Source organism: Octopus sinensis, unplaced genomic scaffold (assembly GCF_006345805.1).
Source record: "Octopus sinensis unplaced genomic scaffold, ASM634580v1 Contig11136, whole genome shotgun sequence".
NCBI lineage: Eukaryota > Metazoa > Mollusca > Cephalopoda > Octopoda > Octopodidae > Octopus > Octopus sinensis.
This window is the reverse complement of record NW_021832275.1, coordinates 25,001-47,500: the sequence shown is the minus strand read 5'-3', so window position 1 is coordinate 47,500 and position 22,500 is coordinate 25,001. Positions and strand designations below refer to the sequence as shown.

The window sequence follows — 22,500 nt, the reverse complement described above, 5'->3', positions numbered from 1 at the left end:
TAAAGGCTATTTCAGAATTTATTACCAAGGGCTATGGGTACAGGTATTATTTATAAGCGTTATTTATAAGCCAGATAAGTGTAACGCCGCCAATGGGGGCATCGAAAAGCCGACTGTAAAAGTCCGTTTACCATCCGGTCTCTGGCGAACAAAATATGGAAGAGTTCGGAGACACAAAGGTTGCACTTCCTTCTGCCCCTATCAAATGGGAGGGCCACCGACAAAATTGACCATTCCAGCCTGTAGCTTGAGTTCGTATCCTTCAATTGCCATATTAGCTTGCTGAGTCCCGTGGTCTGGCGTTTATTCATGTCCCGAAAAGTTGCGTAATGATTGGAGATTCGCAAAGCCAATCTTGACGATGAGGCCCCTACATAAGCGTAGACATCTGAGTCTGTGTAAACCTTGCATTGGTAGACGGCGTTTCTGATCTTGGAGTTCGCCGACGTGAATCTTATTCTGCTAGGATTAGTTTCTGAAATTAGAACTGCGTTACCGTCACTATATTTGTTACGAGAACTGCAGCCGCTTACTACTTTATTTTCCACTACGTCACTATTAACTAACGGAATAACCCCTGATTCTCGACTATCTATCAGAGTGCTGTCATTGCTAGTGCCCGTGGTGCTGCTATTGCAGGAAATGATGCTGGGGTTGCTATTGGGACTCTCTACCCTACTCCCATTGTTACCGTCAACTACAACACCCCTATTTATAACTATACCCCTAGTGTGTAATCCCTGGCTGGAGCTGAGACTATGAGTCACTGTACTGGCTCTCATATCATTATTACTACTATAATTATTCCTACTGAGCATTAAACCGGGAGCGGAAGAGGCTGTGCCTCCGGAAAAAGGTGATAGGGTCTTAGTAAGCAGCCTATTATTATGGGAGGCGATTATCTGGGCGAGGTTTTTAGTGTTGGAGAAAGCTATCCTAACTTTATGCGAGTTAACCGTGGAGTAATATTTGGAATTTCTGGGGAAGTTATTGGCGATGGCTTGTCTAAACATGAGGGGGAGGTTAGTTCTAATCTGCTTACCAAAGGGAATTACAAACCATATATGCTTATTCCCATCATATATATGCTTATTCCCATCACACAGGTCAGTGGATTTTGTAGACACAAACTGAAAAAAATCAATTGTATATATATGTATGTATATATGTAAGTCTATGTGTATGTGTTTGTGTTTCTCCCTCATCACTGCTTCACAACTGGTATTCGTTTATTTACATCCCCATAACTTACTGATTTCACAAGAAGAAACTGATAGAATAAGTAACAGGACTATCAAAATAAAAAAAAAGCACTAGATAGTGTCTAATATTTTTAGTTCGCCCACTCAGTTGTATTTATCAATTTATCTTTGTGTGTGTGTATATATATATATATATGAATTTCGTAGACAGGAACTGAAGCAAATCAATCATATATATATGTATATATGTAAGTGTATGTGTGTATCTTTGTCTCTGTGTTTCTCTCTCATCACTGCTTCACACCTGGTGTTCATTTATTTATATCCTCAGAACTTACTGGTTTCACAAGAACAAATTAATAGAATAAGTACCAGGCTTATCAACATAAAAATAGCACTAAGCTGTGTCTTATATTTTAGTTTGCCCACTCAGTTGTATCAATTTTGTCATTTTATCTAAGCAAAGACAGTTGTACTCTTAGAAGCTATAGGGTTACCAGAACATAAAATATGAGCATTATTTGTAATTCAATGGTACAACTGTGTAACAGTTTGCTTTGACATACACTTACATTGTGATTTCTGCAATGTGGTGCATAAATTGTCAAGTAAATGAGAGGCATCTTTGCCTCCACTGATTTAGTTGCAAAGTGCTGAGTAAAGTTATTTGATTGCAGACCTCCTTTCAGTCTTTTTATCATCACTGGGTCACACATAGTCCCCAGATGGTAACATTGATTTCAAGGCCTTCCCAGATGAGTAACTGGTTATTCAAAGACATTTATAGATTGTAAATGTATTCTGTCCAGTTACATATCAGTATAGTGGTCATTTGCAAACTCCAGAGGTGACACTTTCATTTCTCCTTAGCCTTCATGTCACACAGTTGTTGATGTTTATTTCAGTTGAGTCACGTCCTTCCAATTGCTATAGATTTGGATTGCATCTTACGGCTGTGCCTGTCACCTGGATGGTGAAGAATCCTACATTGGGAGTGGTAATGAATAGGGTAGGGTAACTGACTGCTTATTGTGATCATTCGTCTTTTGGTTTCCTGTAGCTTTGCTATCTTTTACAAACCCAGTAAACATATATTTCCTATTTCAAAGAAATTCAAACAATAGATATAAGACCCAAGTTAAAAAGATTCTCAACAATTCAACTTCTCTGCTTGATAATAAGACACCCACCCCCAACAGGGCCCTTCACTCTCACATTTTAGAGCTCCATGACATTCCTTTTTCAGGAGCAAAATCCTTTTAACAGGTTCAATAAGACTGGAATTTTGGAATATGCGCATAAAAATCAGTAGTATGGGATACATCTGGCACAATTACAATTTTTTTAGGGTGTGTAACGAGGGAAATAACCCTCATCTGCAATTTTGATGAAATTCGAAACAGATATTCCAGTTCATTACAGAAAATATAACAAAAAAGACTAATTCTTCAATTGCATGTAACATGGGCAATGCCGGGTATCTCTGCTAGTATATCTATATATATATATATACATGTGTGTGTATGCCCCTCTCATAATTCCTTGTCATGCGAGTCACTTAGTGACCCTTCCAGTGCTGGTACTATGTAAAAAGCACCTAGTCCACTCTATAAAGTGGTGGGCATTTGGAAGAGCATCCAGCTGTAAAAATCATGCCAAAACTAACCTCGCCTGTGCTAGTGCGACATAAAAAGCACTGAGTCTACTCTGCAGAGTGGTTGGTGTTAGGAAGGGCATCCAGCCATAAAAAAACTCTGCCAAAACAGACACAGCAGCATAGGGTACTTTTTGGACCTGGTTAGCTCCTGTGAACCATCCTACTCATGCATGCATGGAAGATGGACATTAAACGATGATGATGATGATTATATACATATATATATATATATATATATATAAATAAATACACAAACATGTATTTATATGCATATATATAAAATACACACACACACACATGCACATATGTATATATACATAAACACACATACACTTCTTTGTCTTCTTCTTCCCCTTCATCCTTCTCATGTGATCTCTACTAATTATTCATACCCTAACCATGCTTTTATTTGCTTTTTGTTTCCTCCTAATACAAGTGTAAAAATAATGTCTGAAAGACGCACAATGTATGAGCACACCTTTGATCCAAGTCTTAGAAAGTGACACTCTAATTTCTAAAACCACAAATATAAGACGGTTGTCTACAGGGATGATACCATTGACAAGGACAATGTGCATCGATGGATGATGTTTAAAGAAAGGAGAACTAGCACTGCTACCAATGACATAAATTGCCAGCAAGTGGTTGAACTGATTTGCACAGACAGACAAGTTGCAAACTGTGAGCTTGCTGCACAAATGGACTCTGGTTGCAATGCATTACAAAAGATGGCTGAAGACTCTGGATAGTTGAAAGTGTGCATAAAGAAGGTATCTCAATTTGAAGGACAAAAAGGAGGAAGTATGTTCTGATCTGCTGGAGGTGTTTCAAGCCAATGAAGATACATTTTGGTCTGACCTGGTGACAGGAAATAAAATGAGGGCATATTTCTATAGTCCAGAAATGAAGGCTCACTCTATGGAATGGTGCCACACCTCTTCTTCACAGCTCAAGAAATTCAAGAGCCAGCAATTCATACAGAAGGTCATGATGACTGTTTTTAGGGATGACAAGAGCATCATTTTCCTTTGATTTCTGGAATGTGGTTGTACTGTGAATAGTGAGTAGTTCATTGAGACACTTGGAAAGTTTAGAGAAGCTATTAGGAGGAAAAGACTGAACAAGAGCCTGAAAACAATTCATATTCACCATAACAATGTATGACCACATACAACTTAGGCAATAAATCAAGCAATCAACAAATTGAGCCAACCAGTGGGACCCATCCACCCTACAGCATGGATCTGGTGACCTCTGATTTCCACCAACACAGAGGAGTTGAAAGTGGTTGTGAAGAAGTGAGTAAACAATGCAAACCTGAAATTTTTTCAAAGAGCACTCACAAGATGGGTTAGACAATGGTACAAGTGCATCACTTATGATGGAGACTGTCATGTAGCACTTTTGGAGGTAAACTTACTCCACCAGCTTGTACAATTTGAATGACCTATGTCCATTACTTTTGAGACAACATATTCATATGTCAGTATGTTTATATATGTATTCCACACCAACTGGAACTGTGTCAGTAATCAGGTCACAGTGTGTGATGAAAATTTGACACTTCATGAAATAAATTTGAAGTGCAGCTTTGTGTTATTATATAGCTTTTCCACAATGTAATTGCATATGTCACGTGATCACATGATTGACCAGGCTACCAGATCTTATTACACATTGCTGGTCCAATGTGCACTTGCATTATTTTAGCCTTCAAATGATGCCACCCTGCTGGCTAGGTGAGCGGACCAACATCCTCCCACTTGATTGAAAGTAGGGATTGGAGCAATGTGAAATGAAGTGTATTGCTCAAGAACACAATGTACCAACCACTCAGGGAATCAAACCATCTGTAGCTAAATGACTGCATCCACAAAACATGAAAGTGGGTAAGCCACATAAGCAGCTCCATAACCCCAACTCAGAAAAGTGCTTCTTCAAATTGCCCAACTTTGAAGACAGAACAACTGCAGCAATTCAACATGCGATCCACAGGGAGGGACTCAACACACAGATGTTGAAGAAAAATACTACAGATAGTATATTGTGGGATGCAAACTAACCAACTGCCCCATAAAACATGCTTGAGAATCTATGTAGTATATGAAATAGTCTGTAGCAAATGTGAGGCATCCTACACAGGGAGCACAACCAGGAAATTGCACACCCATATAAAAGAACACATGGACACATCAATAAAGAAACACCAAAAGAAGTGCCAAACTCAGATTTTAAAGTTTCCATCCAGGCAACCCAATGTTACTAGGCAGTCTCAGAATCATGGAGGCCCTCCTTATCAGCAAACTGAGACCAGCCATTAACAACAGGAAGAAACTACATGACACCCCACCTTCTCCCAACCCTACCCTATCTGAGCAATGACCTTTTCTAACTACCACTTTTCCAAATGTCCTAAAGAAGGAGTCTTTACTCCCAAATATAGAAAATACAAGGTAAATCTGCAACTTGGTTTTGTTTCCTTTTCCTTTTGCAGTTTACTTCATACCTTCTCACATTGTTCCTGCCTTACACAACAAATCACAAAACGCTTCACCAAAACTTCCTCATTTTATATGTGTGTGTGAGAGAGAGAGAGAGAGAGAGAGAGAGAAACAAACTAAAGGCAATTTCACTATGGTTTAACATAGAGAAAAAAATTCCCACTTATGGTAAAAGGTGTAAATACATTATCAACTCAGTGGCACTCTCTCTGGATTCCTTGCTGCATATCTGGTTTGTTTGGATTAATCATTACGAAAAATAAGCATGTACTTAGGGCATCAAGGGAAAGGGGCCACCACAGATATTGTAAATGGTTTACAGTACGAAAAAAATCATTTTAAGTTTGCTAAAATATTATTCAAAGAGGTTTATATAATCAAAAATATAATTTTGAAGTGTTCATGGTGTTATAGTAATGTCATATAAAATTGTCCAGTTATAAACAAGATGGGGAGAGTTTAGAGATTTCCTTCTTCTAAGTAGATAACCAACCAAGGTTAAAGAGCTTCTACCTGCCCATGAGGTAAGCTATTCCATTCCAGACACCAAACCGACACTCAAACACTCTATAAAGTGATAAAATATCACTCTGGTGATCGACGTGGAGTAGCTCATTCATAAAAAAAAATGTACGATATGTGATTTGCAAATGTAAATAAGAATTATATATATATGTACCAAAAAGTAAAATATATGCAATAAATATAAATATACTCTTTTACTTGTTTCAGTCATTTGATTGTGGCCATGCTGGAGCACCGCTTTTAGTCGATGAAATCGACCCCCAGGACTTATTCTTTGTAAGCCTAGTACTTATTCTATCGGTCTCTTTTGCCAAACCGCTAAGTTACGGGGAGATAAACACACCAGCATCGGTTGTCAAGCGATGTTGGGGGGACAAACACAACACACAAACATACACACACACACACACACACACACACATATATATATATATATACATTCACGTGTTGCTAGATATTATTTACCAGTCAGTTTTATGTATTGGTGAATTTATAGGGATAACACAATAATTTATAGAGTCCAAATACCAGATTGTGATTCAGATAACTCTCGGTCTCTCTACATACTCACATACATTCTGTTTCTCTCTCTTTCCCTGTATATATAACATCATTGCTAGCATGGGTTGGATGGTTCAATTGGGGTCTGGGAAGCTAGGAGGCTGCACCAGGCTCCAGTCTGATCTGGCAGTGTTTCTACAGCTGGATGCCTTTCCTAATGCCAACTACTCCAAGAGTGTAGTGGGTGCTTTTTACATGCTACCAGCACAAGGGCCAGAGGAGGCTGGCAATGGCCATGATAGGTGGGTGCTTTTTACGTGTCACTGGCACGGGTATCACAACTACAATTTTCATTTGATTTTCATTTTGATGTTGAGGTCTCAAGCACAGCAGGTCGCTCTATGATCCAAGGTACTTTTGAATGGGTTGGGGCTGGTTATGTGGAACTGGTGTAGGATACAGCCATGAACTCACTTTATTTGCTAGGTCTTCACAGTCACAGCATATCTCCAGAGGTCTCGGTCTTTCATCATTGCCTCTGTGAGACCCAACGTTTGAAGGTCATGCTTGACCACCTTATCCCATGTCTTCATGGGTCTACCTCTACCCCAGATTCCTTCAACTGTTTGGGAGTGGCACTTCTTCACACAGCTCTCCTCATCCATCCGTAGTACATGACCATACCAGTGCAAACGTCTCTCTTGCACGCCACATCTGATGATTCTTATGTCCAACATTTCTCTCAGGGTCCTTACACTCTGTCGTGTGTGCACACTGACATTACACATCCAGTGGATTATGCTAGCTTCATTTCTTTTCAGCCTACATATGTCCTTCGCAGTCACGGCCCACGTTTCACTGCTGTGAAGCATGGCAGTTCGCACGCATGTATTGTACGATCTACCTTTCACTCTAAGTGAGAGGCCTTTTGTCACCAGTAGGGGTAGAAGCTTTCTAAACTTTGCCCAGGCTATTCTTATTCTAGTGGTAACACTCTCTGAGCATCCCCCCCCCCACCCACTACTAACTTGGTTGCCTAGGTAGCAGAAGCTGTCAACTACTTCTAGTTTCTCCCCCTGGATTGTGATGGAATCTGTTTTCTGGGCATCTGTGGTGTTTATTGTTCCTCTGCATCTGCCACATGTGAAAGCTATCTTCTCGGTTAATCTTCCTCTGATGTTGCTGCACGTCTTATGTGTCCATAGCTGACACTGGGTACATTTTATGGAGTTTCTACCTACACCTTTTCTACAGATCGAGCAGGGCCACCTACCTGAGTGGGTGTGTGATGTGTTTGCCTTCCTACTTACTAGAACTTTATAGTGGCAGTGGGATAGTAACATTAATACAGTTGTCATTCAGAGTTGCACATGCATGTGCTTTCAGTCTCTTTCTCTCTCACTCACGTCTCTTTCTCTCTACACACACACATATACACACTCACAAATCTATAGACAAGTATTTGACAATGTTTAAACTGAAATTATCTGGAAATAACCCAAAGTATTCCTTTTTCTCCATTTATGAACAGACGATAAAGAAGTTATTGTCTGCTAAATACTTACAGTCAATTCACTTTTCTTTTCATGAAGACGATATTTCAAGTTCACAATGAAGGTGAAGTACCTTATTAATTTTGTTTTTATAGTTTATAAAAAAATTATAATCACTCATTCATCTATCGCAAAGATAGAAAGACAGATTTCTAAAGGAGAAATTGCTATCATTTAGTATCTCATCCCTTTTGGAGTTCTAATTTTCTATCACATGCTGTTCACAAAACCATCTAAAGTTTAAGCTGAAGATGAAGTCCCTTACTGAATTTAATGAAAAATATTCAACAATTACATTAATTTATTAATTCACTCCTTTAATAAAGTCATGGGTGATGGTAACTGTATGTTCAAAACTGTGTCACTCTTGTTCAAAAATAACAGAAATTACCGAACTCTCCAGGAAGAGTCCATACAATACATATGCAATAATTGGAAGTATTTTCATTCTTTTATTCTTAATAGTACAATGCAGGAATACCAAGTATACATGAGTAGGGACGAAACATACATTGGTAATGTTGAATTAGCTGCCATTAATGAATTGTACAATGTTGAAATTCAGGTTCATCACAAAAATGACGATGAAATTATTCTTCCTCTGTTCACCATTTGCAGTTGAACAGTTACAGAAAGAAAGATTTCAGTGTTATATAGAAGCAAAATTGACAACTGCCACTATGAGGCTCTCTTTCCCATAAACAACCATGAGCATGAAAGAAATGTAGAAGGAAATGAAGTATCACAAGACAGTAAAAAAGACAAAAGAATAAGAATTCAAACACTTAATACGAAAATTGTGGAATAAAGTAAAAACCATTAGAAAGTTAGGTTGCAAAAAATGAGGGAATATGAGAGGAGGACAAGAGAACAAGATGATAAAGATAGGGAAATAAGATTGCAGAGAAAGACAGAAAATTATAGAAATAAAAAAGTACAAGAAAAAAAACAAAAAAACAAAGAAATACAATTGCAAAAAAGGAAAAAAAGGTAGAATAAATAGAAAACAAAAAAGTGAAAGTGACTGAAAAATACAACTAAAAAAGAGAAAACTTTCCAGAGAAAATCAGCAGAAAATGTATAGACAATTTCAATGGCAAGGTGTAGCATTTAATTATGATCCTAATTGTAATTATGCATCTGAAAAAATTGTCTCCCTGGGCTCTATGTGCAAAACATGTGAAAAGTGGGGTGTTATGAAGTGGGACAAGGAATCCTTAAGTATGTGTTGTTCTAAAGGTAAAGTCCATTTACAAATAATTGAGCCCCCAGAACTTACAACATATCCACTTTTGGGTACCACTTCAGAATCAAAACACTTTCTTAAAAATATGTGAGCATACAATTGTGCTTTTCATATGACACCATTTGGAACAAAAATTATTAGGGAAAGTGGGTTTATACCGACTTTTAAAGTGCAATGACAAATTTACCATAGAATTGGTTCTCTTAAGCCTTTACAGAATAATGATCCACAATTTTTACAAATATATTTTATAGGTGACGTTCAAAAGAAGCACAGTGTTGTAACAAGAATTGTCCAGGTAAAAGATTATAACTTATTTTTAGCTGCAAGAAATGCTTCATGAAAAGAATTCTTATGTGAGAAGCTTTCAGTATGCTTTAGAATATATTTCAACTGTGGACCTTCAAGTTGTCATCAATACCAACAAAAAACCAGCTGGAGAACATGTCCATTGATTCAATGTTCCTGAGTGTAATGAAGTGGCCATTATCATGGTTGGAGAACACTATGGTAAATGAGATACTGTTTTGAAATATCGTGACAATAGCATCACGTTCATAAATGAAACTCATCGTTCATATGATGCTTTACAATATCCCTTGCTTTTTGCTATCGGAGAAGATGGATACCACTTTGGTATACGACAAGTTGGAGGAATCATTTCCAAAGGAACTGTATCCTGTATGAATTATCATGTTCATCGATTGATGATTTGAAGCAATTTGTTTAATCATCTTCACTATTGCCAAGATCTTTTTCACCAGTATGTTGTTGATATGTATGCCAAAATAGAGTCGGAGAGGTTGTGCTACATAAAAAGGTACCAAAAAGAACTACATTCAGAATCATATGTGCATTTACAAGATGGCATTAACAATGATATTGCTGGGACAGGGCTTGGACAATTTTGTATTCTCCCATCCAATTTTACAGGAAGCCCAAGATATATGAATGAGAGGACACAGGATGCTATGACTTATGTGCGTAATTATGGACGTCCTAATCTTTTCATCATTTTTACTTGCAATCCCAAATGAAACGAAATCCAAACTGAACTTTTTCCAAGACAGTTATACATCAACAGACACGGCCTAATTGCAAGAGTTTTTCATCTCAACATTTCAAAATTGATGGACTTCATAACTAAGTTTTAAATATTTTGACCAGTATGTTGCTACATATATACCACTGAATGACAAAAAAGAGGCCTACCTCACACACATATATTAATCTGTCTTTTGCAGAAAATTCAAACTGATGAGATTGATTCCATAATCTCAGCAGAAATTCCAAACTCCACAAAAGACAAAGAACTTTATGAAATTGTAACATCAAACATGGTTCATGGACCATGTGGTGACCTCAACCAACTGCACCTTGCATGAAAGACAAGAAGTGTATTGAAACATTATCCTAAAAATTTCATTAAAGAAATGCAAATGGGTAATGACGGATATCCATCATACAGAAAGAAGGGCACCACAAGATGGAGATTTTGAAATAAAAACTGGTCACCATACAATTGGTAATCAATGGATAGTGCCTTACTGCCCTCTTTTGTCTAAGACATTCAATACTCACATATATGTTGAATATTGTAATTCTATAAAGTCAATTAAGTACATTTGTAAATATGTCAATAAGGGTTATGATGCTGCAATGTTCACCCTTCAACAACAGACATTTCAAGATGAAGTGACACACTTCCAAATGGGGTGGTATATTTGCAGCAATCGGGCTTTTTGGAGAATATTTGGCTTATCTATTCATGAACAATATCCTCCAGTGAAACAACTCTTAGTTCATTTAGAGAGTGGGCAAAGAATATATTTCACTACAGAAACTGCAGCTCAGCAATCCCTAACTCCAAGAGAGACTACATTAACAACATTTTTCAAACTTTGCCAGAAAAACTCTTTTGCTAAAAACCTGTTTTACTATCAATTACCGTCATATTATACATGGAACAACCAGCAATGGAATCGCAGAAAAAGAGGCACTGAGATTGATGATTATCCTGATATCCAATTTGACAATGTTCTTGGAAGAGTTTATACTGTGCATCTAACTCAGCAGGAATATTTTTACTTATGATTGCTTCTCCATGAAATTTGTGGTCCCACATGTTTTATCGACCTTCAAACTGTTGATGATTATGTTTGTGCTTTGAATAGAGAAGCAGCTTTTAAGTTAGGTTTGTTACAGAATGATAGTCATTGGATGGCAACTATGTCAGAGGCTTCTGTGTCTTGCACAGGAGGCAATTTAAGAACACTGCTTGCCATTCTCCTTAAATACTGTGATGTAGGGGAACCAGGATCAATATGGCTAAGATACAGAAATTATCTTGTGGAAGATTACAAGTACCAGATTTAATTACAATGTCCTGGCACAAAAATAGAATACAGATCCGATTGAACCTGGTGCAGCCTCTGGCTTACCAGTCCTCAGTCAAACCATCCAATCCATGCCAGCATGAAAAGTAGGCATTAAACGATGATGATGATGATGAGCAATGAAATCTTCAATGTCACATTAATTGCCATTGAAGACAAAGTTGTTTCTATGAAAGGGAATGAATGCATGAGTATGGACTTCCCCATACCAATTGTTCTGAACTTGATGGTTCAACAACATATCTCTTAAATGAAACTTCTTACAACATGGAAAACCTCTCAAGAGATATGTTAGTGAAAATGAACCAAAATTGTTGCTTGAACAAAAAGTATTCTACAATATAATACTAGAAAAGGTTTTTGATCAAATGGGAGGGTTTTTTTTTTCTTGATGCTCCCACAGGAACTAGCAAAACATTTGTCACCAAGCTTTTACTTGCCAAAATGCGACAAGAGAAAAAAATAGCTTTGGCTGTTGCTTCTTCAGGCATTGCTGCTACTTTACTCCCGGGAAGAATAGCTCACTCTACTTTCAAATTGCCTTTGAATATAGCTAGCATTGAGACAATAGTTCGTAATATTAGCAAAACATCTTGGATGGGACAAATGCTAAAGAATTGTCATCCCATTATTTGGGATGAATGTATGATGGCCAACAAAAAGACTTTGGAAGCTCTAAATCGAAACTTGCAAAATTTAAGAAATTCTAGTTTATTAACGGGTGGGGTTACCACTGTACTCTCAGGAGATTTTGTCAGACTTTGCCTGTAATTCCAAAGGACACTAAGGCAGATGAGTTAACAGTGAGCTTGAAGTCCTATTTGTGGAGATACGTAAAAAAAAATGAGCCTAACTTAGAACATGAGAGCCATTCTTTCGGGCAATGTATAGTCTGAGAATTTGCTCAAAATTTATGGGAACATGGAGAAGGTAGAGTACCTCTAGATGAAAATAATTGTTTAGGTATATCTCTAATTAGTATATCAATTTCATTTCTCAATGAACTAATAGTAAGTGTTTTTCCAAACTTTCAAGACCACCATGAAAGAGCAATACTTGCGCTAAAAAATATCACGGTCAACACCATTTCAGGAAATACATAAACTTCAGTTCCAGATCCTGAAGAGGCTGTCAATTATCCTGTTAAATTCTTAAATTCTTTGGAACCTTCTGGGTTTCCACCACACAGATTTCTCTTAAAGGTAGGAGCCATCATCATGCTACTATGGAACCTTGATCAGCTTTGGTTGTGTAATTGCACTAGACTGGTAGTTAAAAAATTAATACCTCATATTATTCAGGCTACTATTTTGACTGGGTGTTTTATGGGAGAAGAGGCACTTATATCGAGAATACCTTTGATTCCATCTGACACAGAAATATTTTTTGTACTCAAAAGGCTACACTTTTCAGTGAAACTCAGCTTTGTTATGTCTATAAATAAATCACAGGGACAAATGTTATTTGTTGCTAGGCTACAACTTGAAGAAAATTGTTTTTCTCATGGGTAAACAGTATATAGCAAGAGTTGGAAGTCCACACAATCTTTTTACATATGCTCCTTATGGAAAAACATGTAATATAAGGAAGTTCTAGATTTAGAATAAATAGTGATGAAATTAAGAGATGAAAGGACATGGGCCAAAAATAGGGATCTTAAAAATGAAATGCAAAAATGCATTTAGCATGGCAAAACAGTATCATATGGCAGTTGGCTCCAGAGTAACACCAGGTAACCCTTGTGTGTGTGTGTGCATACATGCGCACTTCTCCACTCTCTATGTTTTAAATACTAGATATTACAATCCTGCAAACGAAAAGTTTTTCAAAATTGCAATACTTATCACTTTTTTGTCCTGCATAATTCTAAAGTTACGTATGGTAACTATTTTAATGTTCCAGATTTTTCTTTAGAAGTATATGTTTCAAACATACATTATGATTCCACACAAACATTAAGGCTGGTGTTGAGGCTTGGGTTTAGGATTTAATATTAGGGTTAGTATTGTAGTTTAGATTTTAGGGATAAAATTAGGATTAGAATCTTGAGTAAAGTTTTAAGGTAAGAGCTGAGGGTTAGCATTTAACGTTAGGGTTTTGTGTTAGCATCTAGGATTACAGTTTTGAGTTAGGATAGGGGTAAGTTTAAACTGAAATAGAAAAACGATTCAAAAGATTTGAATTTGTGTACAAATTTTTTCAGAATTGAACTTGCATATGCTTGAAATATGGATATCAAACTATATTCTTAAAAGAAGAATAAAAAAGAGGTTTGCGATGTTACTGTTAATTCTCTGAGTCATTAACTCGGGCAACGCTGGGTATTTCAGCTAGTATTTTATATAATTTTTTAAAAATGTAAATACAATTTTCTATGTGGACCTATTGTTGATTAATGAAGGCTACCAACTTAGAACTTTAACTAGTGAAATTTATATCCTAGTTACATATTATACTAAGAATATAAAGATAACATTTTCAAATGTTTTTTAAAAATATACATCAGATGCATTAGAAAAATTATATTTATTATGGCTGGGTTCCAAGAAAAAAGACATTCAATTTTATTGGAATGAAGTAGTATTTGTGCACTATTTGACAGAGATAAAAATGGAATTCAAACAAATTTTACTGATTAAACAAATTAAAGGCTTGCTTTTGTGTGATTTGGATTGGTACAAATTTATTAAATGAACATTACTGTATGAATATTAATAGTCATGACAAAAGAACTAAAGGAAATATAGTAAATTATGTTAGAATGTAGAATGATCAGCACTAAATTAACTATTAAACAAAATAATTATGTTCTTAGGGCATCAAGGGAAGTGGTTATCACAGAAATGGCAAATGGTCTACAGTCCAAAAATCATTTTAAACTTACTAAAATAATTTTTGAAGTACTTTATGATTGGAAATATGATTTTGAAGTGTTCATGATGTCATAGTAGGAGAAAATTTTTTGAATATAGATAAAGTAGAAGCATACAAAATCTTTTAAAGTATCCGTCAGGGCTGCACAATGCAACAGGAGCAATCCCAAAATCATGGACAACCTCCTTATAAACAAATTGAGACTAGTGATTAACAACAGGAAAGAACTACATGAAGTAGACTGGTTGTTATAGCAATACCAGTCTATATATGTCACCTTCTTCCATCCTCCTCCACACATCTGAGCAATGATTTTTCCATTCATCACTATTTCCAAATGTCCTCAAGAAAGAGTCATAACCCCAAAATATAGAAATACAGCAACAAGAATGAGGAATAATTTCCTGACCAACCACATTCAAGAACATGAGACCAAAATGTGTAATAGTCTCTGATGCACATAAACACACATGCACACACTGACAGATATATATGGATATACACAAACTCAGTCTATAGGTATTGACACACACACTGTCGTCTATGCAGCTGTTGCATACACCCATACACATGCACATTAACCAGTTTATATATATATACACAGAGGCATACACTCACATACATATACACCCATTAATATACACACTCACATACATATATGCACATGTGTATTTTAATTACACATATGAGTATTCATACATCTCTGTTCATTTTCCTCTGGCTACTTTCATATATTCATGCATACATATTCTTTCAAACAATGGATAATTGATCAATTGATGTATGAGTTTTCACACAATGAAAATATAATTTCAATAACATAGTACATTAGGCTCAAACTATAAGCATATGGTCAGTCTATATACATTCATTGATTATACAGTCAATAATAGTTAATAATGCACTTCAGTCTAATTTTGCATATATGCCATCTAATGGACCATCTGTTAATGATCTGTTCATCATTCAGTAAAAAGTATTTTTTGACAGTTGTACATGTAAGTCTGCATACAATTACGTACAATATCAATATAAAAAAACACAGCAGGTTCAGAAAGTAACTTCACAATGTGTACACCTAACATTTATACAAGAGTATATCCACTGAAGGAGAGACTGAGTTGGCTGGCTATTAATCTAAGTAATCCATAATTAATTAATTACTCCTATTATATTGTGAAAAGGTGAATTTCATCTTGTGTTTGCGTTTTATTACTCTTCCAAGAATTTGTTAATAACTCTTTCATTGCTCAACAATATACATTGTGATTCTTCTGAGCATAATCTGCACTTCCTGGTGAGGGCACCAAATAGATGTGCATGCTTCATTATTGACCAATTTAAAGTATATTTTACCTTGTCTGCTTTTAATTTCCATATAAGGTCAGCTAATAACCTTAATAATGTAGTAAAGTAACCTTAATAATGTAGTAACCTTAATAATGTAGATTTTTTAGATATTAACTTAGATTTGCAATTAGATAAATTTAAACCCAACTAATTTATATTAACAAAGATTCAAATCATCCACCCATAATTCTTAAGAATCTAGTTAGTAATACAGGAAGGTGCATATCATGCATATTTTCAGATGAGACAGCATTTCAACATGCTGTACCGTATTATAATAATTACCTTAAGGAACAGTGGATTCTCAGAGAAGATCCAGTATAGTCAAACTACTTCTAGCAATAACAGAAGACGTAGAACTAGAATTAGGAAAGTTTTGTGATTTAATCTGGCATTTAACATTGCCGTAAAAACAAATATAGGTAGAAAATTATTAGAACTAGCTTCTAAGCATTTTCAAACTAGCTATTAGTTCTATAGAATTTTTAATAGGAAGATGCTGAAGGTTAGCTAGTCTTGTTGCAAAAACTTTGCCTCTTTAATTAATCAGCACAACACAAAAATCATTAGAAGCAACCACAGTGCTGAATTTAACCAGAAGAATTGCAATTTCAAAGATAAGAGTTACTGTCCATTAGAAGGAAAATGTCTTGGTAAAGGAATAGTTTATAGAGCTAATGTACAAATAGAAAGCTCACAAGAATATAAAACATACACAGGAGCTTCGGAAAATTCCTTCAAGACTAGGTTTTATTCCCACCGAAATTCTTTTCAATACCCCGAAATAGGACAGCAACAAGTCTTGCAAAACACATCTGACAATTGAAGGAAAATGATATCCATCCTTTCAGTATCAGCTGAACAATTTTGGAGAAAGCAGTACCATATAAACATAGAGCATACAGATGACCAGTGAGATGTAATCTCTACATCTCTGAAAAGCTCTTCATCCTGTTCCAGGATAAACATGCACTGAACCAAAGACAAGAGCTCCTAAATTCTTGCAGGTACGCTATAAGATTTAAAATGTCAGCTGGAAAAGTACCATAAGGGTAATTTTTTCACTTTTGCATTTGAATTTAGCTTTTACACCTAAAATATAAACATCTTTTAGTATTACAATGCTGGTACATATTTTACATATGACTTTTAAGAATGCCTTCAACTGTTTTGCAAATCTCAATTTAAATTTTGCCAAGGTTAGATTTTTACTCATTTGCATATCTAAATTTTAAATTTATATATATTTTTAAAAATTTATATATTTATATTACGCTTAATTATATCATATTAATATATTGTACAATTTTATTATTTTAATATTCAATACACCAGACAGTTTTCAATATATCTGTATGTGTATATATGTTATGGTGTATTTATGTATTTTGATCTGTGTGTGTATATATATATATATGTATATATATACATACACACATATATACATACATATAGATACATGTATATATATATATGTATATATATACATACACACATATATACATACATATAGATACATGTATATATATATATATGTATATATATATATATATATATATATATATATATATACACATGTATAACCACTCCTTGACCCCCCCAGTCACCAGGGTCTCACAGCAGGAAGCACCATCCCTTCCTTTCACTGCCCCAGTAGCTCAGTCATCATCACTGTCAACATCATCTCTTCTGCCTACTACTACTACTACTACTACTACTACAACTACTACTACTACTACTACTGCTACTGCTGCTGCTGCTGCTACCTCAAGGAATATACCTCCTACTACTTGTTCAAGAACTCTACCTCCCACTGGTCACAAAGGTCAACAAAACCTCAACAAACTATCATCTACGCCTCTCACAACTCGCGCACATACACACCCACTCGAAACCCCATCATTTGCCGTTATTCTCTCTGCCATAGATTATGCACTGATAGAGACTGCAAATTCACCCATTTACCTGGGACAAAACGCTCTATCCCTACAAACTACAACAGCCACCACCATACATACTCTATTACAACACCGCCACAACTACCAATATCTCAAACAAGGAATCCCCAAATCTGCCGCTATTACCAGCGAGACAGATTGTGTTTGCACAGGGATTGTCCCTTTACCCATCTCCCGGGGACTCGTCGGACAAATGATAATAAAAATAAAAATAAAAGCAAAAAAACCTACGACTCATATAGAAATAACCACTCATAAAAATAACCACAACCACAGTCACCAACAGTTCCCTAAACAGGAAACTTCTTCCTCTTTTTTAGCTATAATGAATCTAGCAAAAGAACTGGAAAAAACATCCGAGCTATCACCCACCACCATCCACCACTATCACCCCACTGCACATGCCACTAAAAAGCAATCAAATAAACAAAACACCAAAACAATTAAAACCATCTACTCTCGCGGCAACATTTTTGCTTAATGCCCAAGGCATCAGCCCTTCCACCAATACTCAAAAATGGAAGATAAAATTCCTGGAGGACTGGGTCGATGCCCATCCAAACCACATCCCTTTCTTTGTCCTCACTGAAACTCATCTTAGTAACCGCCACTTGGAAGCCGAGATGAAAATTAAAACTTTCAAATCCATTCGTGCTGATTGTGCTGGCAGAAGAAAGGGTGGGACTGCCATTTATGTTCATGATTCATTCTCAACAGAGGCTATGAACATATTTTCCAATGGATACTGTGAAGCAGTCGCTGTATTCAGTCAAACTAACAACTTAATAGTAGTTGGGCTCTACAGACCACCCCAAATGCTCCTACCATGCTTCAAGGAATGCCTCAACAACATAAAGTGTTTCATTCAGCAGTGTCAACCTGACAACATCTTAATGATGGGAGACTTCAACCTTCCCGGGAAAGACTGGTCTACAAACAGTCTGCCGCCAGGTTCTTCTCTCTCAACCCCTGACAGGGAGGCAGTGGAATCGCTTCTTGACTCCATGGATGATTTCTTCCTGTCCCAACTGGTGCTCGAACCAACGAGATGTCACAAACACGTCCTAAACTTAATTTTCAGCAATCACACTGATACTATCCACAATATTGCAGTGGAGAAAACTCTGCTCTCTGTGATCCGAGATTTCACTGGCCAAAATGCAAAACAAATGTCATCCCTCCTGTCCATCCATTTGACACTATGGATTTCACAATGCAAACTGGGAAGAGATCAATAATGATCTTGCACAAGTCGATTGGTCCTTCACACACACATACACACCCACTAACATCAAAAACATCAAAACGTCCTAGCAGTCATTTGTAGACACCATTACGAACATATGTGCAAAACACACCCCATTAAGATCTGTAAACAAATCTAAGTGCAGAATCCCTAGAAATAGAAAAACACTCATCAGGAAAATTAAAAGAATTAACAAAAAAATCAACAAGCTGAAATACTGTCAACAGCAACACACCAACCTGACTGCCATCTCGTCGCTAGAGATTAAAAAAACATAACCTCCAAAATAACATGATGTCTATCATCAATAGTCAGAGAAGAGCTGAAGAGGCCTGGGGCCATTGAGAAGATCAAACTCAATCCCAAAGTGTTTTTTTCATTTGCAAAATCACATAGAGTCACTGGTTCTACTGTTGGCCCTCTGATTGATGAAAATGATACTCTTCAAGACAATGCCAAAACCATGGAAGAGATGTTGCAGAAACAATACTGCTCTGTTTTCTGCAATCCTGATATGGCTGATCTGGGCTGTATCAGTGATGTTACTCCCCAATACACTTTATCGGGCATAACCTTTGGCGCTCCTGATGTCTTAGCAGCAATAAAGGAAATGAAGCATAATTCAGCAGCAGGTCCCGATAGGTTCCCTGCTTGTGTCTTGAAGATGTGTCAACACCAACTTGCACCCACTCTAGCCAATCTGTGGCGGAATGCACTGGATGCTGGATATATACCAGAAGACCTTCTATCCCAGTCTGTTGTCCCAGTTTTCAAAAAAGGAAACAAATCGCTTGCCGTGAATTACCGTCCAACCTCACTCACCTCTCATATCATTAAGGTATTTGAGAGAGTGCCGAGATCGTGTATGACTCACTTCCTTGAGAGTCATAATATGCTGAACTCCAACCAGCATGGATTCCGTCATGGAAGGGATTGCCTGACGCATTTTGATGACATTTTGAGAGCCTTGGGAGAGGGTTCCAACACTGATGTCATCTACCTTGATTTCAGCAAGGCCTTTGACAGGGTTGATCATAAGATCCTTTTGAGAAAGCTGTCCAATATTGGTGTCACTGGAAAGTTGCTGCAGTGGATCAAGTGCTTCCTGTCTAACAGAACCCAACATGTTGTAGTCGAAGGAATCAAATCCAGCCCAGCCAAAGTCAGTAGTGGTGTCCCACAAGGCACTGTGTTGGGCCCACTTCTCTTCATCATCTACATTAATGATATTACTGACATCATCAAACACAGTAACATTAGAATCTTCGCTGATGATTCCAAGCTCCAGAAGGTCATCAATGGCATGGATGACCGGATAAGCCTTCAGTCAGACCTACTGGCTGTTGACCAATGGGCGGAAAAGAACAACATGTTGCTAAATGAAGACAAATTCGAACTGATCCACTTTGGAAGGGAGGACGCTCTGAAACTCCCATACTCCCTTCCATCTGGAGAAATTCTCATGGCATCCAACAACATCAGAGACTTGGGAGTAACTGTGGACAACAACATAAGCTGGGCTACACATATAAGCAGCAAAGTTGACATGGCCCGCAGAATGTGTTCCTGGATTCTCAGAACCTTCCAGTCGAGAGATTCCCACAACATTATCCTTCTTTCTCCACTTTTGCCTGACCCCACCTTGAATACTGCTGTCCACTGAATGCCTGACCCCCACCTTGAATACTGCTGTCTCCCTACACGAAACAAAATATTACGAGAATTGAAGCTCCCCAAAGCTTAATCACAAAATAGATGGCATGTCAGACCTCGACTACTGGGGTAGGACTAAAAAAGCTGAAACTGTATTCACTCCAACGACGCCGTGAATGCTACATTATCTGTATGATGTGGAAAATATTCCATCAGCACTATCCGAATGATGTTGGCATCATCTTCAAAATACATCAAAGGCTTGGAACACATGCCATCCGTCCACAACAAAAATCTAAATCGCATCTCATAACAACGATATGGCACAATTATTTCACCTCAATTGGACCCATTCTCTTCAACATTACACCAGGACATGTCAAAACAGATACTGACCACATAAAATTCAAGAAGTCTCCACAAACAATAAATCTCTACTTGAATGGGCCTTGGTGCCCAAATCCTGAATTGAAAGACTTCGCCAGGTGGTGCTATTAAGTTAGACATGGCCAGGAACAATACTGGCCAAAACCTTTTTAAGTTAAGTTATATATATACATACACATACATATGTATATATGCATAGATACATATATATATATATATATATAATATATATATATATATATATATATATATTACATACATCACCGTGATCACCGCGACCGACCAGGCTATCAGATGTTGTTAAACATCGCTGGTCACAATGCGCTTCGCATTGTTTTAGCCTTCAAATGACGCCACCCCGCTGGCTAAGCAGGCAGGCCAACAGTAGAAAGAGTGAGAGAAAGTTGTGGCGAAAGAGTACAGCAGGGATCGCCACCACCACCCTGCCGGAGCCTTGTGGATCTTTAGGTGTTTTCGCTCAATAAACACTCACAATGCCCAGTCTGGGAATCGAAACCGCGATCCTACGACTGCGAGTCCGCTGCCCTAACCACTGGGCCATGTATGTGTAAATAATGCACATATATATATATATATATATATATATATATATATATACATATATATATACATATAGTGGCTGTGTGGTAAGTAGCTTGCTAACCAACCACATGGTTCCGGGTTCAGTCCCACTGCGTGGCATCTTCGGCAAGTGTCTTCTGCTATAGCCCCAGTCCGACCAATGCCTTGTGAGTGGATTTGGGAGATGGAAACTGAAAGTAGCCTGTCGTATAAATGTATGTATATATATATATTTATATGTATGTGTTTGTGTCTGTGTTTGTCCCCCCTAGCATTGCCTGACAACCGATGCTGGTGTATTTCCATCCCTGTCACTTAGCGGTTTGGCAAAAGAGACCGATAGAATAAGTACTGGGCTTACAAAGAATAAGTCCCGGGGTCGATTTGCTCGACTAAAGGTGGTGCTCCAGCATGGCCACAGTCAAATGACTGAAACAAGTAAAAGAGTAAAAGAGTAAAGAGTATATATATATATACATATATATATATACATATATATATATACATATATATATATATATATATACATCAGGAATCACTGCAGAGATGCTCAAAATGTCTGGTAGTGTCGGCTATAGCCTAGTCACCCGTATAGTTAATCAGGTGATACACAAAGGAGTCATACCCAATGACTGGTGTAGCAGCATAATAGTCAACTGCTAAAAAGGTAAAGGTGACGCCCTAGATACAAATAATTACAGAGGTATCAAGCTGTTGGATCAGGTGATGAAGGTTACGGAGAGGGTCAGAGCCAAACTAATTAGAGAGAGAGTTAGTTTAGATGAGATGCAGTTTGGGTTCGTGCCAGGGAAAAGTACCACTGATGCTATATTCCTGGTAAGGCAGCTGCAGGAGAAATACCTAGCCAA

General features: G+C 37.1%; 2 protein-coding genes across 2 annotated transcripts in view; one reads left to right on the top strand and one right to left on the bottom strand.

Annotated features, from left to right (window-relative positions):
- Positions 1 to 7,976, bottom strand: part of LOC115228862 (multiple epidermal growth factor-like domains protein 8) — a 23,749-nt gene extending 15,773 nt beyond the window's left edge. The window contains exon 1 of the mRNA XM_029799334.2: positions 7,947 to 7,976. The gene's annotated coding sequence lies outside the window, so the exon portion shown is untranslated. The remainder of the gene's footprint in view (positions 1 to 7,946) is intronic.
- Positions 7,977 to 10,631: 2,655 nt separating this feature from the next.
- Positions 10,632 to 11,279, top strand: LOC115228861. The gene has a single exon (XM_029799333.1). It carries the CDS (start codon positions 10,632 to 10,634, stop codon positions 11,277 to 11,279), a length of 648 nt encoding a protein of 215 aa, XP_029655193.1.
- The last annotated feature ends 11,221 nt before the right edge of the window (positions 11,280 to 22,500 follow it).